This window comes from Oreochromis aureus, linkage group 3 (assembly GCF_013358895.1).
Source record: "Oreochromis aureus strain Israel breed Guangdong linkage group 3, ZZ_aureus, whole genome shotgun sequence".
NCBI lineage: Eukaryota > Metazoa > Chordata > Actinopteri > Cichliformes > Cichlidae > Oreochromis > Oreochromis aureus.
In genome coordinates, this window is record NC_052944.1 from 57,922,286 (window position 1) to 57,944,288 (window position 22,003).

A 22,003-nucleotide genomic window follows, 5' to 3' on the forward strand; every position below is an offset into this window, starting at 1 on the left:
CAACCTACAAAACCTCCCAAATGCTCACAGATTTTAATCTATCTACAACCTCAATCACCTGAGAGTCGGGGCTGGTTTAGCTCTTTATTCCTGTGGCCATAATACTGTCTTTCATCAGTCTACTTCATAAATCAAAACTGCCAAAAGAGGAGAAAAAATATTTTCTTAACATATTAAACTATTCGTTTTTCACAGGAAAACAGTTTTTTTTCAATTTCACTCTTTTTTTATTTCCATTTGCAGGCCCTAGAAACGCACACACAATACGTTCCATTAACAATAAAAAACATTTATATTTAGAACATTTTGTGCATAAACACTCTCAGATATAATCCTCTTTTTTATTTCACCACAACCTTTGACTCCTCCCTCTCTCGCTCCCCCCCAGGTTCAGTGTTGGTGTCAGGGGTGAGGATCCCTCTGGCTTTGCTGGCACGACTGTCAGAAGTGTTTTGCTGCAATGCGCCCGATTAAATCATGACTGATAGAAACCATCAAAGGAAATAATCAGGCATATTTTTTTGTTTTAATAATATATCAAACACATATTGTTTAAAAAAGATTTTAGTGAAAGCACAACTCCCCCCAAAGGCCAAGGGCTAGATTAAAGCTGATGCCAGCATTGGTAATGCAATAGTAATGTGATAGCCTCGCGTAGTGTATTATTCTTTTTGTGTCACTTGAGATTTTAACATATATTCATGCAGTGTATGAATATATTTATTTATTTTTCACATGGGTAAAAAACATTAGATGTGTGTAGCTCGTCAGGAAAGTGTTCACAGGAAAAAGAGTTGAGGGATTGGGGGAACAATGCAGGGGGTGGGGAACTCCAGGCCTCAAGGGCTCGTCCTGCAAGTTTTAGATATCACTCTAGGTCAACACATCCAAATCAAATGATTAGTTCATTACCTCTGCAGAACTTCAAGACATGTTGATGAGGTAATTTTGAATCATTTAGTTCAAGGAGACATCTAAAACCTGCAGAACACTGAGTTCCCCCATTCTGTTCTAATGAGAGCTTCCAGCAGGGTAACACACAGTGCTACAAAGCTCAGATAATCTCAAACTGGTTTCTTGAACATGCTCTAAATCAAAGATTTGCATCATGCACGTGCAACCAGCAAATCTGTAGGAACTGTGCGATGCTTTAATGTCAATATGGAGAAAAATCTCTGAGCTATGTTTCCAGCGCATTGTTGAATTTCTGCCTGGACGAATTAAGGCAGTTCTAAAGGCTAAAGGAGGTCCAACTCAGTACTAGTAAGCTTTTTATTTTATTTTTTTATTCAAGGAAGCATGTTACTATCTAAATTAAGCACACAGTTCACACAGTACGATTTGTAACATTTTGCTGTTCCAGACAAGTGAAACCCCAAAGCCTACCTCGGAATCTAACAACACTCATCTGGAAAAAAATCATACTGTAATTGCTAACACTACAGCAATTGAGGCAAGGTGGCACTGTAACAATTATATTTATCCATTCATCCATCCTCTTCCTCTTCTGATAGTTGGGATAGAGCTCAGACAGCACCCACAAGTCGGAACTGGTTTGATGGATGGATAGAATTTTTATGGATAGAAAGTCTGGAGTTAAGGATTTGCTCAACAGAAGAACATAAACTACTTTTTTGACTCCACCTTAGTCGGCAGTGTCAAGTAACACAAGTTGAAAAAGGAAAATTAAAATGTTCATCTACATATTTGGTAAAAAAAATAAAAATAAAAAATGAAATAATCTCCAAAAGAAATAATCAATAACTGAATAAGTCACTCATTTTTTGTCAATACACAGAATTTTTCCTTTTCAGGGAAAACTCACCATAGTGAGGCCATCATAATCACATTTACATTTAACTATCCAAAAGTAGTCTGAAAACTTTGTTAACACTTCCATACTTTTTTGACTTAAGAAAACAAACAAATATAAAAGGTTGTAGCACATGAACTTGGGAAACTAAAATGTTTAACTGACTGATTTTTAAAACCCTGTGCTAAAATTTCTCTCAGAGCGTGGACTGAGTGTCGGACTTGTGTTCTTCGGGCTGGTGGATCTTCATGTGTGATTTCAAACAGTGGCTCTGAGTGAAGGCTTTCTCGCATAATGTGCACTGATACGGTCTCTCTCCATTGTGGATCCTCATGTGAATCTTCAGGTGTGCCTTGCGAGAGCACGCCTTCCCACAGATCTCACACACAAACTGTTTGATGCCTGCATGGATCTTGACGTGGGAGTTTAGGGCAGCCCTTTGTTTAAAAAAGCGTCCACATATGGTGCAGCCGTATGGAGCCTCACCGCTGTGCACTCGCAAGTGTTTCTTTAGTTCGCCGTTGCTCACAAAACCTTTATTGCATGTGACACAGACAAAAGGCTTCTCGTTGCTGTGCGTCCTCAGGTGAGCCTTCAGGGTCTGATTTGTCGTGAAGGTTTTGCAGCAGATGTGGCAGAGGTACGGTTGGTCTCTGGCTGTGTGAATCTTCTCATGACTCTTCAAAGACCATTGAAGTCTGAATTGCTTTCCGCAGATGTGGCAGCAATACTGCCGCTCACCAGTGTGAGTCAGCTTGTGTCGGCTCAAAGCCCTGCGATCAGAGACAGACTTACCACAAATCTTACAGTGGTATCGCTCTTTTCTGGTGTGGGTTTTGGTGTGAGCTGTGAGCTGTCCCTTAAGACCAAATGATTTGGGGCATATATCACATTGGTATAGTTTCTCCTCTCCATGAATCGAACGGTGAATCCTCAGGGCAGACATTCGAGGAAAGGTTTTGCTACAAACGTTACATTTGAACAGCTTGTTTGCTGTGTGAAAAGACACATGGCTCCGGAAGCTCTTTCTGGAGTAGAAAGACTTCCCGCAAATCAAACACTTGTAAGTTTTTTGGTAATTTTGAAGATGTTCCTTCAACTTTTCCACAGACTCCAAAGTCTTTCCACAAACTCCACAAACACTCTGCGGCTCATCCACATGACTCCAGATGTGTCTCATCAAACTGGCCAGGTGAGTGTACTCAACTCCACAAACTTTACAGGAAATTTTACCCTTAAACCTCTTTATCCAACACTTGGCTACTTGCTTCTTTTTTGTTTGTTTTTCTTTTTTTGTTTTTGGCAGTTGCGGCTTGGGATCAGGTTTCCAGTCATCGTCTCCATCCAACATCTCATCTTCATTCATGCCATCACTGGAGTTAACCTCGCTGTCACTAACATCTTCTTCAGTTCGCAGGTCCTGGTTTTCTGATGTTGAGTTGGTGGCCAGAACGTCGACTGTGGTGTCATCGTCATGCTGAGTTGGGCTGCTGAGGAACATAAATTTGTAGTTACTTTGTGCAAATTCGAAATGACTTTAAGACAAAGTCTTAAGTGTTCACTGAATTCCAGTTACAGTGGTCCCTCGTTTAACGTGGGAATTACATTCTATTAATAACCCGCAATAGGTAAAATTCGCAAACTGGTAAGCTTTATTTTTTACAAATATTATAGATGTTTTAAGGCTGTAAAACCCCTCACTACACACTTTGTACACTTTTCTCAGACAGGCATGAACATTTTCACACTTTTCTCTCTTGTTTAAACACTGTCAAAGTTCAAACCTTTGTAGAAAAATAAGTCCAGTATCCAGGTGCAGAACATACGAATAGAGCAGCTGCCAGAGAATTCATCATTAATGAATCAATGGAAGAAGAATGAGTTGAGTAAAGTTTGACTTATCTGACTGTTTGGTTGTTTTTTTACGCTTAATGCACCTTATAATCCGGTGAGCTTTATGGCCCGAAAAATACGGTAACTTCTATCTTCCTTTAGCTTGTCCAGAAGTCCAACTTTTTGTGCAATGGTTAGCATCTTCCATGAACTGAACGCTGATAACACGATGGATGGTCTCCCTGGCGGACGCAACGTTCATGATCACCAACAATAATATTAAATTTGGACTTCTTTGAATGACTCTTGGCCCACAGGACACGATGGCACCTCTGGGCCATGTTCAAATATGACTTATTTTCCATGACGGAGCTTTAGCTAGTATCTGCAGATGGCACGGTGGATTGTGTTAACTGACATTGTCTGAGGGCCCCAGAGATCACTGGGATCCAATAAAAGGTCATCTGAATTGTCCCTTACAAACTGAGACATTTAACGTCTAACACTCAAAATGGCAGCTTTATTTGCTGTGAAACATGAACACTAAATGCAGGAAACAAAACACAAAACTAGGAAACTAGGAGATTACACTAGATCTTAGACTTATATATCTTAATTAATTAATTAAATTCATTAATTAAATTGCAGAAAAATTTCCACCTGTAAAACTGTAAATTGCGAATTCTAGAGCCATTTTCTTTTCTCAGATTTCGCCATCTTTAGTTTTCAGTTGACTCCTGTTAGTAAAATGACGTATGCATTTCTTTATATTAATTAATTTAATTAAGCATAATAATAAAGTAAGTTATGGTGTCATCTGGCTACAACTGATTTTTTTTCATGTTGTTCATTTTCTTTTTTATTGTTTCAGAAGACGTTTTTGTAAAAGCCTTTGTAAAAAGAATATCAGTAGCAAATCTCTTTAATTTCAGTTGTTTTATCAGTTTTTTAAATTACCTGGAAAGCAGTTTAGCTTTAACACTTCTTAGTGCCTCGGCATCACTGGACACTGGGTCGACATTTGTCTGTAAAGAGTGAAGGGTCTTCTCTTCCTCCTTCCCTGTCTGTAAGGGTTAGTTCCACAAATTATTTTTACAAATTTATTTACAAAAACAAAAGTACAAGTTTAGATTAGATTTTTTAAATTCAACCGTCTTTTCAAAAATTCTCTTCTTCTAGTCAACCCACAACTACAGACATTTACAAGAACCATATTTCAGATGTTACTTCCTTGCTAGAAAATCACCTGACTCAAAAATATCGACAAGCTAGGAGCAAAGCAGATTGTGAAAGCTGCTGCTCTACAGAAAAGCAGAAATTATGTGCTAACAAATGTAAATGTGTCAAAATGTCTCATATGAATTGTTTAGAACTGTATCAACCTACCTTTGGCCTAATGTAGAGGGCCGAGTTTCCAACAGCATTGATGGCGTTGTAGATCACCTCTGGAGTTCTTGGCTCTATTTGCAACAGCTGGAGCTTTCTGTGTGAGCTTGATATGAGAAAGTCCAAAGGTTCATCAGAACCCAGCTGAGGGAAGGTGGACCTCAGCAGCTCCAGGAAGTCGTCCTCTTGTAGACCACGAGGACACGTCAGATTCTGCATCGGACATTTCTTAAACACTGAAATAAAAAGAGTTCAACCTTTGATGGATCTAAAACCTGAAAGAAACTAACAGTTATTTAACTAACAGTTAAATAACAGGTAAGAGAGTTTTGTGGAGTGGGAGTGGAGTTTTGCCTAGCGATTTCTGATAACCTCAGGCAACCACTTAGTAACCAGCTGTGGAATATATACAGTGATGTGGAAAAGTGTTTGCCCCCTTCCCGATTTCCAGCTCTATGGTAAATGGCCTGTATTTGTATAGCACTTTACTAGTCCCTAAGGACCCCAAAACGCTTTACACATTCAGTCATCCACCCATTCACACACACATTCACACACTGGTGACGGCAAGCTACATTGTAGCCACAGCCACCCTGGGGCGCACTGACAGAGGCGAAGCTGCCGAACACTGGCGCCACCGGGCCCTCTGACCACCACCAGTAGGCAACGGGTGAAGTGTCTTGCCCAAGGACACAACGACTGAGACTGTCCAAGCCGGAGTTCGAACTGGCAACTTTCCGATTACAAGGTGAACTCCCAACTCTTGAGCCACGATCGCCCATCTAAATGACGGTGTTGTTATTAAGGGGAAAAATGGCCTGCAAGGTAGAGTTCCAACACGAAAACCACTGCTGAGCAAAAGGTACATCTCAGTTTTGCCAGAAAACATCTTTATGAGACTGTGGCATGACATTAAAAAGGCTGTTCATGCTCGAAAACCCTCCAATACAACTGAATTACAACAATTCTGCAAAGATGAGTGAGCCAAAATTCAGCGCCGTTAAAGACTCTTTGCAAGTTATCAAGAACATTTGATTGCAGTTGCTACTAAGTGTGGCCCAACCAGTTACTAGGTTTAGGGGAAATCATTTTTTCACACATTTTGGATTTTTTTCCTCCCTTAATAATAAACACCTTCATTTGGAAACTGCATTTTGTGTTCACTTGTGTTATCTTTGTCTAAAACTATGTTTGATGATCTGAAACATTCAAGTGTGACAAACAAAAAATATCATATCAAGAAAGGGACAAACCCCTTTTCACACCACTGTACATATATTTTTATTTAGCAATCATAGTTTGCCAGTCTCTAGGACTAATCGACTAACCATTTTAGCTCCATAATGAAGAACATGACCGTACCAGTGTTCGAGAGCGTGTCAATCTGAGAGTCCTCAAGGATGCGGATCCGGAAATCTATAGGAGTCTTTGCGTCATTGTATTTCACCCTATCAAACGCAAACACGCAGAGAAGAAGGAAAATACATTTTTTAATGGCTTTAATAGGCTGAAAGTGTCACAGCATTGTGTTTTCAATTTTTTTTTACAACAAAACGTGGCCAAAATGTATGACTGGCTCTAGGTTTGTATGACTGGCTCTAGCAGTGCTATACGTCTTTAGAGCCAGCAAATACACAAGAGCGCACAAGTGATGCCCTCTTTAGTTTGATTACCTTTTTTTTTTTTACACTTTATTTTTATTGACAGTCCTGTATATCTTTTACAAAACATTCAGACCCCCAACAAGCACAGAGCATCTAGCCTAACAAACAAAAAAAAGACATATCCCTTTATGGTAAAATCAGATCAAATAGGTGAATGCAATGATACATGGTACCAGAAATTATAATATTTTTCCATTTAAGTAAAGGTCCCATTTTTTCCAGTATTTCTCAAATTTATCGGCAGCAAGTCTTAGTGAGAAATTTCCTAATGCCTATCCAGTCCAAGAATGACGGTGGATCCACGTTTAGCCATTTGCGAGTTATGGCTTTCTTTGCACCAGCCAATAGTATCAATAAAAGATATTTGTCTGAATTCCTCAGTCCTTGTGGCAAATCACATAGATAAAACACAGTGAAATCAGGGGCCAAGTTCAAGCCCATCACGGTATTGATTTCTTTGATCACTACTAGCCAATAGGGGACAATCTTAGCGCATTCCCAAAAACTATGAAAATGTCCTGCAGATACACATCCACAGTTTCTCCAACACTGAGCCTTGTCGGGGTCTTTACTTTGTTTACTCTTAGCATTAGGCGTGACAAAAAAACGCACTGTGTTTTTCCATGCAAATTCCCTCCATAGACCTGAGCTTGAGGTCATTACCACAGCCTTACATATATTGAACCAGTTGTTGTCATGTATTATTATTTCAGCCTCTTTTTCCCATCTAGCTCGGATATATGTTGTGTCATTATTCCTACATCTTTGTAAACATTTGTATAATCTGGATATCTGTCTCTTTGGTGCATTCCCCTTACAAGAGTCAAGGAAGATTTTAACCAAGCCCGTGTCCTCCTCTTCTAGGAATTTTATGTTTCTGTCGTAATGGTGCCTCAGCTGGAGGTATCTAAAGAAATCCTGTCTTTCCAAGTAAAAACTTCTGTGGAATTGCTGGTAGTCTTTTAGTACATTTTTATCTGTAAACTTCTAGTAGCCTGTTATACCCTTATGTGACCACTGTATAAATCTCTTATCCATGTTTGCAGGTGCAAAATCCGAATCGTAAGTCCAGGCACTTTTTTCAGTTTTCTCATATTTGAGTATCCTATGCCGTATCTCTATGGGCACTTTCATTAGTGCCGGGAGCAGGTCTGCATCTATATGTCTTTTAATGAGTGGTTGATCTCCAAGCAGTGATTGAAGCGGTGTCTCACAGTAGGATTGATCTATCTCCTTCCATTTAGCCTCACACATTGGATCACACCACCCAATCATCACTCGTAACTGTGCAGCCCTATAATAGTCCTCAAGACATGGCAGAGTGAATCCACCTTTGTCCTTTTGCAGTTGTAACGTCTGAAATTTTATTCTTGGTTTTTGTTTGGCCCAAATAAAATTAGAGATGATCCTATTCTAATCGTTAAATTGCTTGGAGGGTACGTGTATAGGCAGCGCCTGGAACAAATAGAGAAGCTTTGGCAAAAGATTCATTTTTAAGTAGTACTGATTATGCATATTCATTGGCAATAATGACCAGCGCTGTAGGTCTGCCTTAATTTCTGATGTCAGTGGGACATAATTGCATTCATAGAGGTCGGATAGATCTGTGGGTATATGGATTCCTCGATATTTTCTAGAGGTGTTACTCCAGTTAAACTTGGCTATCTTTTGAATGTCTTGTGGTGGTCGGTAATTATATAAGAGAATCTGAGTTTTCTGTAAATTTAATTTACATCTGGAATATATGCCAAATGTTTTCAATAATGAAAAAAGATTAGGCAGACTGATTTCCGGGTTAGTTAGCATTATGAGAACATCGTCAGCATAGACCAACTTTATACATTATATTGTTAATTAGTACACCTTTAATGTCTTTAGATTCCCTGATAGCTTGCGCCAGGGGCTCAATGAATAGCGCAAAGAGAGGGGGACTCAGAGGGCATCCCTGACGGCAGCCTCTCTCTAGTTGTAGTGTATCTGTTAAATCACCATTAATTTTAATCCAGTGGGTGAGTTGTATAGAGACTGTGAGCATCTGATGATTTGGCTGTTAAAACCGAATCTCTCTAAGGCCAAATAAAGATAATTCCAGCAGACAGAGTCAAACGCCTTTTCGGCATCAAGACTGACAGCTACTGATTCGATATTTTTCATTTTATTTATTAGATGGAGAGCCCGCCTCACATTATCATGAGTTTGCCTATTTCGAACAAAACCTGTTTGATCTGCATCTGTTAGTTCTGAAGTTATAAATTCCAACCATTTAGCTAATATTGTTGCAAATATCCTATAGTCGATATTCAAGACTGATACGGGTCTATAGGAACCACATTCTGTTCTATTTTTACCCGCTTTGGGAATTACTGAAATAAGTGCTCGTTTCCAGGATGGTGGTATCCCCCCCCGTTAATCTCCTCCGTAGTTATTCTTTGTGTATCTTCTATTTTGTTCTGTTCCTATCGATGGTAAATCAAGTGAGGAAAGAAATAGATTAACAGAGGGCACATCTATCATGTGTGGTTCTGCGTACAGTCGGGTATAATAGGTCACAAAAGATTCTTTTATTCTTTTCATGTCATGACATATCTTATCATTTGCTGGGTTTTTAATTTTCTAAATAAATCTGTCAGCCTGCTGTTTCCATATCCTCCAAGCAAGGAGTCTCTTAGATTTGGGACCATTTTCATAATAATTCTGCTTAATGAGTTTAGCCCTTTTGTCTATTTGGTCATCATATAACCTATTTAATATCTGTTGTGTTTCTATAATTTTTCATATGTTCTGATTCTAGGTGTTTCAGTCTCATAGTAAGGTCTTTTAGATACTTCTCTTTTTCCTTTTTTTTTTATATGAGGACCACAAAATTAGCTTCCCTCTAAGAACTGCCTTCACTGCATCCCATAAAATACTAGGAGAAATATCACCATTGTTATTGTACTCTATGTATTCCTTAAATTCTTCTTTTACAAACTTTTTGAATTCTACATCATGTAGTAGGCTAGTATTAAGCCTTCATAAAGTCTCTTTGCGATCTGAATCCAAATGGAGTGTCAGGTACACCCCTGCATGGTCCGAAATATCTCTCACCCCTATATCACAATTTAAAATTTTATGCTTATCAAAGTGTCACATAAAAAAATAGTCCAGTCTTGAATACATATGGTGGGAATGTGAAAAAAAAAGTATATTTCTTTTCCAGTGAGTGTGCACACGTCAACCAACCCCAATTCCTTAAGCATTCTTTTAACATATACTGCTTCTGGTTAGTTTGATTACCTTTTGATATATTTTGCTCCATCAGCTGATGGTGTTGCAGGGTTGGATCTGGAGTTGTCATCTTGTTTCTGGAGAAACAGACACAGCGGAAAAATATCTCAAACCTTACCATTACTAGCCAGCCAGTGTTTAGTTTCCCCAACAGAAAAAAAACATGCACCAACTGACATAACATTTCATCATTTGAAAGCTTTAGCTTCCAAATGATTCGGTCTCTATGGAAAAACTTACACAATTGCAAAAAATCTCCTGTACTGAACAAACGACCCTAAATGTCTAAAACATTTGTTACCCTGTTGATATAACAATGCCAGATGAATATGCACTAATTGGTAAAAATACAACCCAATTGGTATGAAAATAATCAGAACATGTCTGAACAGGCAAAATTATTGAATATTTATTCTGAAAATGCCATTAAGAGACCCATCAACAAACGGATCAGACTTCCAACCTTCAGAGAGGTGAAAACTTGGCAAGAGGGGGTCATATCTGTTCTGCAAGATTGTTTTGAATGCACAAATTGGGATATGTTTTGAGAAGTTGCTACATACTCAGACGCCGTGGACCTGGAGGAGTACACAACCTCAGTTACCAGCTACATCAGCAAATGCATTGAGGATGTCACTGTGTTCAAGACCGTCATCATCTATGCAAACCATAGACTCCGGTTCTCTGCAAAGCTACGCAACCTGATGAAAATCAGAGACTCTGCCTTTAAGTCCAAAAATAGAGAAGTTTACACTACAGCCAGAGCAGACCTATCACAGGCCATCAAAGAGGCAAAGCGGCAGTATGCAGATAAGATCAACACACATTTCACAAGTACAAAGGATACTCGGTGCATGTGGCATGGCATCCAAACAATCACGGGCTATAAGCCAACACCTCCGGTAGGGTGGGCGATAGAAACGATATAAATTTGGCCAACGATAGAGATTTTGACTGTACCGCTCTATCGCGATAGCGCATGTTGATGACATCATCAAGCTGTGCCTGTTTTGGTCGAAAGCATTGCTGCGGCTACAACCATTATCATCTGCAAATTATGCCGGGTGACAGTCATAGCAAAGAGATGAAGCACTTTTGAAATATGGGGAAAGCCAACAACTGCGCTTCCTCCACTTCCGTAACATTGATTCATTAATGTTGAATTCTCTCGCAGCTGCTCTATTCCCATGTTGTTGCAGTATATTAATAACTAACCTTGTATTGTGGATGAAAAATCTCAGTTGTTCTCCTGACTGAAGTTTGGCCCGTGTATAGCATCCTGCTATGCGATTGTATTTGTCCCTAACCACCAGAATCCCTCACGTTAACTTTTATCGAGTGGAAAAAAAGTTGGCGTTCATCCTCCAGCTTCACTGTGCTAATGTTATGCTAACATAGCTGTGTCGCTAGCAATCACGTAGCACAACATTATATACCAGGTAGTCCAACTTCAGTAACCGGACGGAGCGGACGGAGTTTTGGACCCAGATTACTCCGCGAAGCTCCTCACTATGGCAACCGTAATGCTCTGACAATCCATCAAGCAGTGCGGCTTACCAAAGTTGTACTAAAACATTTTTTAACAGATTTCTGCACGCCAAAATTGGTTCGAGGTCAGTAAGCACAACCAGAATTCATACATAAGGCACACTCTCGATTTTTGAGAAAATTAAAGGATTTTAAGTGTGCCTTATAGTGTGGAAAATACGTTATACAGAAGAAAAGATTATATCACGATATATATCTTTACTGCACGTGCTTCAAATTATATCGCGATATGGATTTTAGGCCATATTGCCCAGCGCTAACCTCCGGCATGCAGCAGTGATCCCTCACTGTCGGACCAACTAAATGACTTCTTTGCACGTTTTGAGGCAGAGAACAAAGAGCCAGCAAGGAAGATGCGCCCCTCCCCCAATGACCAAGTACTCTGTCTGTCCACAGCAGATGTCAGGATGACACTTCAACACCTGGTGGACTGGTGTCAGATATACAACCTGTCTCTAAATGTTCAGAAGACTAAAGAGATGGTTGTTAACTTCAGGAAGAGGTCAACGACCCACACCCCACTGCACATCAACAGATCTGCTGTTGAGATGGTCAACAGTGTGAAGTTCCTGGGTGTGCACATATCAGCTGACCTCTCCTAGAACCTGAACACCACCACCATCATGAAGAAAGCCCAACAATGTCTTCACTTTCTTAGGAAACTGAAGAAGGCCAGTCTCCCTCCTCTCATCATTTTACCAGGGAACCATTGGGAGCATCCTGCTACATCACTATCTGGTACGGGAACTGCACCCTCGCTGAAAAGAGGTCTCTGCAGCGGATAGTGAGGACAGCTCCCAACTCTATGACAGACACATCATCCATTTTGGTACACTGTATACTTTGTATACTACTGTATTGACAATAAAGCTCTTGGATCTTGAATCTTGAAGAGAATGCAGTCCTTCCCAACAAAACATCACTCCACAAGTGTCAAAATGCCTCTTATGAATTGTTTAGAACTGTATCAACCTACCTTCGGTCTGATGTAGAGGGCCGAGCTTCCTGCAGTCTTGATGGCCTTGTAGATCACCTCTGGGGTCCTTGGCTCTACTTGCAAAGGCTGGAGCCTCCTGTTTGTGCTGGATGTAAAAAAGTCCAAAGGTTCATCAGAGCCTAGCTGAGGGAAGGCGGACCTCAGCAGCTCCAGGAAGTCGTCCTCCTGTAGACCAGGAGGACACCTCAGATCCTGCACCGGACATTTCTTAAACACTGAAATACAAGGGAAAAAAAGGCACTTTCATGATCATTTGTAAAACCTAAGAGTCCACCTGGAGGTCCTGAAATAACGATGAATGTCACTCTGAAACAGTTTGCTGGGCCTCTTTACATTCAAACACATTTAATATTGGTAAGAAAAAACAAAAATACAAAACATATCTGAAGAACAAAGATCTTGAAGTATACCAAGGTTAGAGAGTACTTCGGTCTGGGAATCCTCCAGGATGCGGATCCGGAAATTTGGAAGGGTCTGCGTGCCTCCAGTCAGAGCTTTGCTGGGCCTCTTCGTTTCAAACTGATTGCACAAACAAGTTTATTTACAGATAATCTCTTGATAAAAGCTCAAAATATACATTAGACAACAAACAAAATAGAACTGAGAGGTCTGCACACTCTGACTTCTGGCCTGGTTAAATACAAACTGAACCACAAAACATGACTAAAAAGCCTTGATGCATGCTCAGTCATCCAGGTAAGGAAATACCAAAAAGTTGACTCTGTTCAGATGATTAGAATCGACATTTCGGGATGAATAAAAAGGTGAATGTCTTTGCTGTTATTTAACTCAAGTGAAAAAAAATGGTTCACCATCCCTTTATCCTAATGGTAAATACAAAAAAACACTTAAAATTTTAATTCTAGCCCTTCTGAGTGGGATGTAGACTCACGATTTTAGCTACTAGTGCCTGTGTTTGAAAGTGAGATTTCCTGAAACAGTAGCGGTAACATCTATTCTTGCAAAGAGAACAACAGTCTCACATGTTGTCTATGTCAGAGTTTGGTACATCTCTAAAGCTTGTGATGCAAATGCTGAGTTGGAATTCTGACCCATACAGAAGAACATACTTCTCTTTCCTGTTGTAGCATCTACTAAAGTTCAGCCAACGTATTGGTGGGGCTGAGATATCAACTGATATAAAAAATTTCCTGATATATCTGTATTGACATTTAGATCGGCTGATAAATTAAAATTTTAAAAGTGAAAACAGTTGTGTTCCAGGTCACTGAGATTTAGTTAGAGATTTTTAGCAGCTACGCCTCCAGCTGGAGGTGGACAAGGGTCACGGGAGGGCTGGAACTTATCCCAGCTGGGCAACAGGCAGGGTACACACTTGTGTGTCCATGCCACCCACCCAGTGGGGGTGATGACAACACCCCATCGGCCTTTTATGGTTGAGCGTCTGTTTATGTTTCATGTGTCTAAAAATATATATAACAAATTTTCAAAACAACAAATAATGGTGTTGGTATCGGTCAGACTCTATATCTATATTTTTAAATGGACTGAAGGCTGTGTAAGTTCTGAGATTTTGTCTTTGTAATTCTATAAATTCTTTTAACCATTTGAGATTCACATCAAGAAAACTGCAATTAAAAAAATATTTCTTTGCATTTTTTATTCCTTTAGAACAACAGTAACAAAGTTTAGATTTTTTTTTTTCAAACATAGTTTGAAACGCCATAGTTTTTTTTAAACATAGGCCTCTACCCAATGGTTGAGATTTTCATTAAGGGTAAAACTGAATACAAAAATATTTTTAAAAGCTTAATAAATCAGTTATAAACTTCTGTAACTTAGCAGCAGACTAGACAGAACAAGTACAAGAGAGTTGTTGTGCTACAGAACCAACTGCAACTGCAATTTAGAGGTGTTAGATGTCCTTTATTTCTGGTGATGTGCAACAAAGCACTGCTGGTGGGCATTCAGGCACAGAAACACTTTGCACTTCTGACATTTCCACCTTGACAATACCTTTGGACAGTGGTTATAACGGCCTTGGTTTTCACAGTGAAGTGTCCCAAGTTGTCATAACTCTTGACAATGCAAATGTCCCACTTGAGGGACTAATAAAGGTTTACCTTATCATATCTTATCATAAATGGACAAATCAATCATTTGGTAACGTGTTTTTACAAAATATTTGAATCTCATAACTAGAGATGGCACGATACCACTTTTTTATGTCCGATAACGATATCATAAATTTGGATATCTGCCGATACCGATATGAATCTGATATAGTGTGTTTTTTAATCAATAAAACAATTTTTTTTAATATCTTGCTGCACTTTGTATAAGTTCATACTCAAGTTTTTAAAAAAAACAAACGCTAAAGCTATTCTGTTATATCTGTATGCAAAAACTATTTCATAGTTCAGAAATACTGATAAATCTAATAAATTTAAACCTACTCCATCCTCCCTATTCTGGTATTTTAAAGAGTACTTAGCGGAAATATTAAGCAACCTAACTAATAGGGTTGCAAACTCCTAGCAAAAAAAAAAAAAAAAAATAGGGAACCACCCCCACCCTCCGCCTTATGACGCAATCAACTTTAATTTAATGAACATGTTAAAAAACAATGCAGAGAAATCAATTATTTTTCAACAATAATTAAATTAAAAATTAATTAAAATAAATAGATTCAACATCTTTCTTCAACAGAATTGCAGACTGCACAGATGGTACCTTCCCAATGGAAAAAGTACTATAGCTTACTAGGGTATATATTAAACTTAATGGTTACTATATACAGTAATGGACTTCTATACATTTTACATCACATTAAAACTCTGGGTGTAAGATTCAGATAATTATTTATTAAAAGCTAGACATTTTAAATGAGAATAAGAAAGAAAAGTATGTCTTTGTGCCCCCTTTTCCCTGTTCATGCCCTATCGGCCCCCTTGGGTAAACTTTGCTAGATCCGCCCCTGCACAGTTACCAGCCGTCAGCTATGTAGAAAAGGATCCTAGTGTAGAAAGTAATATTAAATAAATTCTAACAACAGCTTATCAAGCTTAACGTGCTGATGTTGTTCAGCCGCTGGTTTCCTCTTTCTGATGAGAAGTGGGCCAAAAACAAAGAAGAGAGACGGACTCGCGACAGAAAAGCCGATCAGCTGATCATTGATCAGTTTCATGATTGAAGTAGCAGCAGGAGAGGGAGGGGGAGAGAAGAGGTAGTCACTCCACATATCGGTTGTTAAGCTTAACGCTGGAATGCTTCACAAACATTCAGAGATGAACTTACACACTTGCTTTACTTCTCTATGGGATAACTTTCTCAGAGATGAAATGCCGGTTTGGTAGCGAGGCTCCAAATGCTCAACCAGACTGCCGAGAGGTCTCGCATTCCACAGCCACTATGAGTTACCCCATGTCGCAAGTTTTGTGAGGTGCTTTCGTGATATTTAATGGATCGGATTACATTTTTAATTTCTCTCCAATATCCGATCCAGTAATTTAGATCAGTATCGGACCGATACCGATACGTAATATCAGATCGTTCCATCGTTACTCATAACATTAGCTTTCTTTCACAATATTACTATATGTTTAGTAAAACCTTTGACATTGTACAATGTTTAAAAATTATGCCTACGTTTAAATTTTTTTTTTTTAAGAAAAAAAAAAAAAGAGTTGAGCATGCTCAACTCATTAACTTCCTGTGAACAAGGGTCTTAAACAGGTTAATCCAGGAGCACCTGTCTGCAGCCACTGTGGAGCACCATACTGTGACCTGCACAGTAACCGGAAACACGTGACTTCAGTTACGTCGCACGAGAAATGTTGTTTTTGTGATGTATCCCATATTTTGTTAATACTTTTAGCTAAATTTATTATCCATAAATGTAAGTTTACAATAAAACACATTATATTTCTGTTATTTTCTTGTGGATGTGGAGTTGTTGCATGCATTTATATATATATATATATGTTTTTTGGGGGTTTTTTTTACCCCTGGCTATTTGTGTTCTTGTTCTATTCTCTTGTATACTTCATCTATTTTATATTAGTCACTAGTGTGTGCCCCATTTCTTCCAGGATCATTACTCATTTGTAGGTTTTAGAGGACTGCTACTACTGTGAAGCGGTTTCCATTGGACAAAGGCAATGTATTCCAAGACATCCGGGAGATTGTAGAAAAGAGCAGTGATGCTCTTCTTTCCATCTTTTCAGAAAGAAAAGATGGAAAGAAGCTGTTAGACTTACTTAAAGCGGTAGTCCTTTGTGCACCTGCATAAACTCCCCGACACATATACAAACAGTATTTTTTGCTGTTTGTGCTGCAGCTTTGAACTGTCCTATGATTTTTTTTGAGTGTTAATATTTTGCATATGGTATCTTGTTATGAAAAGTACAAGAGTTCTTTTAGCACGTGCTTCAAAGCTACGTTTGACTGGGAACCTCAAAGCTCAATAAATTCACTGCAGTCTATGTAATATTTGATGCAAAAATGGTAATAAATAAATAAATAAAAGTGAAGTGGCTACAAATGGCCAGCACAAAGCCCAGAGGCTTAATGCATAAAATGTATAAAAATGTTATTGATTACAGGGTAATACATTAATGTTAATAGCAACTCTAAGCTTTTAAATTTGAAGTTTCAAGTATAAAACAATAAAACAATATAAAACAATGCTGTTACATTTACACTGTAATGTTTTACTGTAAGTATGGACATGGAAACAAGTAAACAACATTTTGAAATAACTTTAATTGGAATTCTGTACACTGAAAAAAAACAAAAACAAAACAACAACCTAACAACACATTAAAAAAAACAAAAAACAAAACCCAAACAGCCAGTTCCTTCATCTCTCCATTAAATGTCAAACATCGCATTGACCCATAGTCCCTGCTCGTCAGCACATTTAAAAAGAGCTCCATGTCCTCTGCAAACTGAAAAACAAAGAGGAAGAAGTCCCTCTACACAAAAATACTGCAGATGCCAGGCCAGGCAAACATCTATTGATCTGTTTGAATGATCTGTTTGAATGCCTCCTCATCATGTGAGCCTTGAGGCCTTTTTTTTTTTTAAAGAAGACTAAGACCACAGTGAGGGCATTTCATTTTCATGGACTTTATTTAGCACAGAGGGTAGAGCATAAGCATGTTCTACCGAAGACTCAGAAAATGGTTTAGATGCTGGAGAGAAGACAATGAGAGGGCGACGGGGCTCCTTGGAGAGTGCAGTGGGGAGCAGTCCTGATAGTGGTGGCTGACTAGCTATTGAAGAATGCTGACATGACAATAAATGCCTTGCCATATCCCCACGCCGTATGATTGTCATGTTACAGACAGGACAGTGAAAGTGTCCTGTTGTCCTACATGGCAGTCTGCACCGGCATATCATTTTATCTGTAAGAGACAAAAAAACCACATGTAATTTAAATGTAGTTATATAGAATGGAATCCATTTATCTAACAATCAGAGTGTACATGTTAAGAAAAATATCCAAGCGATGCTCAATAATAAAAGCAAAATGGTATGGATCACAAGAGCTGTCAAGAAATGTAGTGAACAGGAACAAAAAATGTATTTAATGAAAACACATTTTTCTCTTGCTGATGAATGCACTGAACTGTACAATGTGAAAAGCAACTTTTAAGTCAACAAAGAGAATGCAGAAGTACTAAAAAGAAGTGCATATTTATAACTTTAACTATAAGGTATATATAATACTAACATACCTTTAAAAGGCAAAGCATTTTTAATGTGTCCATTTATATGCTCCTCAATCACTGCCCTGACAGTAGGGCTGAAAGTGGGGCACAGAGGGCAGTGAAAAAGTCTTCTGCAACACGTGGTGCATTCCTGTAATTCTGGCTTTGAGGCAGAATTCCAAATTGATATGTGCATCTAAAACAGAGAGAAACAGATAAACACCGTATACACATTTAGTGTCAGGTTTTAGCAGAAATAACACATTACAGTTAGCATGTAATAGATTTGGGGAGAAAATTCTTTACAAAAACATAATTTACAATACGCTTTTATTTGTGACATACGTATCTATTGACATATAACAGACAATTTAACAGAGGCTAACTAAAATCTGGGCAACAAAAAAGCAGATGTAATGTAATAACCCTGATTTGAAAATGTAGGGAGTACAAAGTACAGGTCATGCTAAAATGTAAGAAGTAGAAGTATAAAGTAGGCACAAGAAAGTGTAGCAGTACAGATACCAGAAACTTCTACTCAAGTACAGTAATGATGTATTTGTACTTTGTTACTTTCCATCTCTGATGCCAACAAAAAAATCATATTCTAACGCAAAATGTGTATTTTTTGCCATGTCGCCCACAGAAGCCCTTAATCCAGCTCTCTTACTTTAACCAGGGCCAGTAAACGGACATATCTGTGTGTTTCTCTGCCATGGAGCACGATAAAAAAACTAAATTTAAAAATGCCCATTGCTGTAACGCAAAGTGCCAACATGATCAATGTAAGCAAACTAGATGATTCCTAGAATTATGAAATTGCTAAAGGCAAATTTATATATGAAAGACTCTGTCCCAACCTTTACGATCCACTTGCAAGGTTTCCACTGTATCCATGCAGGTCACGTGTTTCCGGTTACTGTGGAGGTAATATGGCACCCCACAGCGGCTGCAGCCAGACCCTTCTCGGTCTATTCTTTTTAAGTCACAGTGCCTTTTGGTGGATTTTTTTGGCAATACAGATGTAAACCAATTGGTAGAAAAGACTCAATAAGGTAGGGTAGGGATATAGGGCCTTATTGAAAAAGATATAGGGCCTCAAAATGTACTCTACCAATTAGTTGACAAGAACGTTAATTAAAAACCTTGGAGAATACATTCAGATGACCTTCAGGTTGATCTAGAGTGCCAAGTTATAAGATTTGGACTGAAAGCTGCTTGAGGCAATTACAGCTTATGTAGACACACTTGGTAATATATCTAAATACTTAATCGGTTTTGGACTGTGTTGCATTTCGGCCAGGTTTTCACTTTATGTCTCAACTCAAACTAATTAATAACCAATTACTGCAAAATTTTTCATTTTCAGTATAAATCACACGAGAGCTGACTTGAATAATTTTAAGTTTTGACATTTTCACATATCTAAGATAGATATGTGAATTTCGAACCTTACAGGTATTTGATGATCTGGTTCCTTAAGATGTTCTTCATGCTGTGTGGAGCTTGTGTCTGGTTGCACAAATGGCATCTCCACCCCCTCCTCGTCCACATTATCGTACACCGGGAGACCTGAGTTCACAGTGTCCTTCACATCTGGACAGAGAATGTCTGTTTTAACACAGCAATGTTTGAGTTTTACATCAGAGGACTGTTTGAGCACTAAAGGAAATTTTTACAAGATCTGCATACACTTCTACAATTTCTATGCGTGCACTGAAGCAAAACCCAATTTACCCTACATTTTACAGCAGGAAATTGCTGCGCTCTAAACAAAAACATACACTTTGCTTTCTTATATGCTGTTTAGTGTTGCTCAGCTGTACTGAGTGCAGCTGTAACTGTTCTGTTAGCATTTTTGTATCACTACACCCTGTAAGGTACAGGTGTCGAACTCCAGGCCTCGAGAGCTGGTGTCTTGCAGCTTTTAGATGTGTCCTTGATTCAACACAGCTGATTTAAATGGCTAAATTACCTCCAGTTCTCGAGAGGCCTGGTAATGAAATAATCATTTGATTCAGGTGTGTTGACCCAGGGTGATATCTAAAACCTGCCTGGAGTTTGACACCCCTGCTGTAAGAGGTGCAAGCTGATGCATTTTTTAATGTCTTTAACTTACTAAAATAAAGGCTTTTTACTACAAACTCAATTCTAAAAATGTTGGAATTCTACGTCAAATATGAATTTAAAAAATGCAGTTTATGTGCAAATCTCATAACTTCGAACCAGCACTCTAACACTCTTCCAACTCCTCTTTTACTTCATCTGTATTTTACAACACAAAATCTCTAATGCAAAACCTCCTCAGAAACACACCTGACTGCTGCGTGTGATGCTCATTCTCCTCGAGACTGGCTTCCATCAATACGTCACAGCTGTGCAGCTCTGGTGTCAACTCTTTAAAAACAAAATACTTTTTTTTTTTTAAATTAAGAGGGCCTAGAACTCAAAAAAATATTTATAGTGAAATATTCGTAATAAGGTAAATATAAGACAGATTCCGAGGTTGTTAGCTGTTTTGATCTAAAAGACTGGTTCACCTTTGCACAGCAGGACCTTCACTTTGTCTGTCCGTTTCTACATTAAGTGCTGTGTACAGAATGTGAAAGTGACCAAACCCACCCAATTCACAAAAATCTTTCTGTTTACGTCATAAAAACAATTTGTGTATCATTCGTTTCAGATGTTTTGATCTTTTTCTTTGCCAGTTAGTGAGTATAAATGTGTAATTTTGTCAAATGTGTAGTTTTGGAAAGAAAGTTCGGCACATCCATAACGAGAACTTTGCTGACCTCTTCTCTCAAGCTTGACCCGAGGCTGCAGAAGCTCCAGCAGTCTCCTCTGCCGGTCGATCTCCTGTCTGAAGCCCGCGACCTCCTCCTCGTAGTCAGCTATCGTCCTCTCCACCACCGCTAAGATCTCCCGGGCGGCTGTGCTCAGTTTCTCAGTGATGATTCCTCTCAGTATGTCGCTCTTAGACATGTTAGCGACGCCGTCGAGCGGCTCCGAGCCCACGCTGCTGCTCGTCCAGCAAAACATGTTTTTCTTTGTTTGTTTTTTCACGGTTTTGAGGTTGAAGATGTTGAGACCGTTACGGTGCAGCCACATATCGCGTCCGGGGAGAAACAACAGCTGTATCCTTTTCTGATCACTCTATCCGGACAGCTTTCAGTAACGATTCAACAACTCAACCAGTTTTAATAATGTAATAATTATTTTACAAAGATTATTCTCAGAATGTTTGCTTTAAAAACTTTTTTATTATTAGCTAGTGTCCTTGATATTTCTGTTTCTAATTAACACGGAAATTGCATTAATAACCGTTTCAATTCATATCAATTAACAAAAAGCGTGTTCATTCAAAAGTTTTCTCTGCTTTTCTTTTAAACAGATATCACTGTAAAGTAATTTTTCTTAAATCTGTCAATTAAAAAATGCAACAAAAGTTAAGCCAGAGTAAAGATAATCCCCTTAAAGTTTCTCTTTTTTCTCCTTTTTGTCAGGCTTTTATCAATAGATGTTTTCATGTTTTCCGATGTACAGTATACTGCTCTTCTTTTAACTTTTAATATTTCCTTCTTCAAGAGACTTTTATGGGAGCTAGTTTCCACTAATGAGAAACACAATATTTTTTGTTTTTCATCCACTTTTGTAATTATCTCAAAATTTCGACTCAATATCTTTAGAAGAAACAAGTTTCAAGATGACATAATAACTCTAAATTTCAAAGGTTAACATTGACGCACCATCCTGTGGTGCAAATTGGTTTTCCATGAACGTATAACCTGGTATATATATTTCAGCTGATACCTCATCAACA

At 38.6% G+C, this 22,003-nt stretch overlaps 1 protein-coding gene across 7 annotated transcripts; it reads right to left on the bottom strand.

The window, feature by feature from the left end:
- Positions 1 to 1,264: 1,264 nt before the first annotated feature.
- Positions 1,265 to 21,327, bottom strand: LOC116335915 (zinc finger protein 79-like). 7 transcript variants are annotated; one of them, XM_039605610.1, is made up of 10 exons: positions 20,976 to 21,326; positions 20,500 to 20,580; positions 19,640 to 19,794; positions 12,919 to 13,027; positions 12,488 to 12,723; positions 9,973 to 10,040; positions 6,395 to 6,480; positions 5,033 to 5,268; positions 4,604 to 4,710; positions 1,265 to 3,300 (listed from the first exon to the last, which is right to left on the bottom strand). In XM_039605610.1, the coding sequence occupies exons 1-10, from the start codon at positions 21,289 to 21,291 to the stop codon at positions 2,010 to 2,012; spliced, it is 2,685 nt and encodes an 894-aa protein (XP_039461544.1). In that variant the 5' UTR covers positions 21,292 to 21,326; the 3' UTR covers positions 1,265 to 2,009. The 7 variants fall into 7 exon arrangements, with proteins under 7 accessions (XP_039461544.1, XP_031615557.2, XP_039461541.1 ...); XM_031759697.2 differs by having other exon boundaries at positions 1,265 to 3,303; positions 19,640 to 19,779; positions 20,976 to 21,324; XM_039605607.1 differs by having other exon boundaries at positions 1,265 to 3,303; positions 20,976 to 21,324.
- Between the last annotated feature and the right edge of the window lie 676 nt (positions 21,328 to 22,003).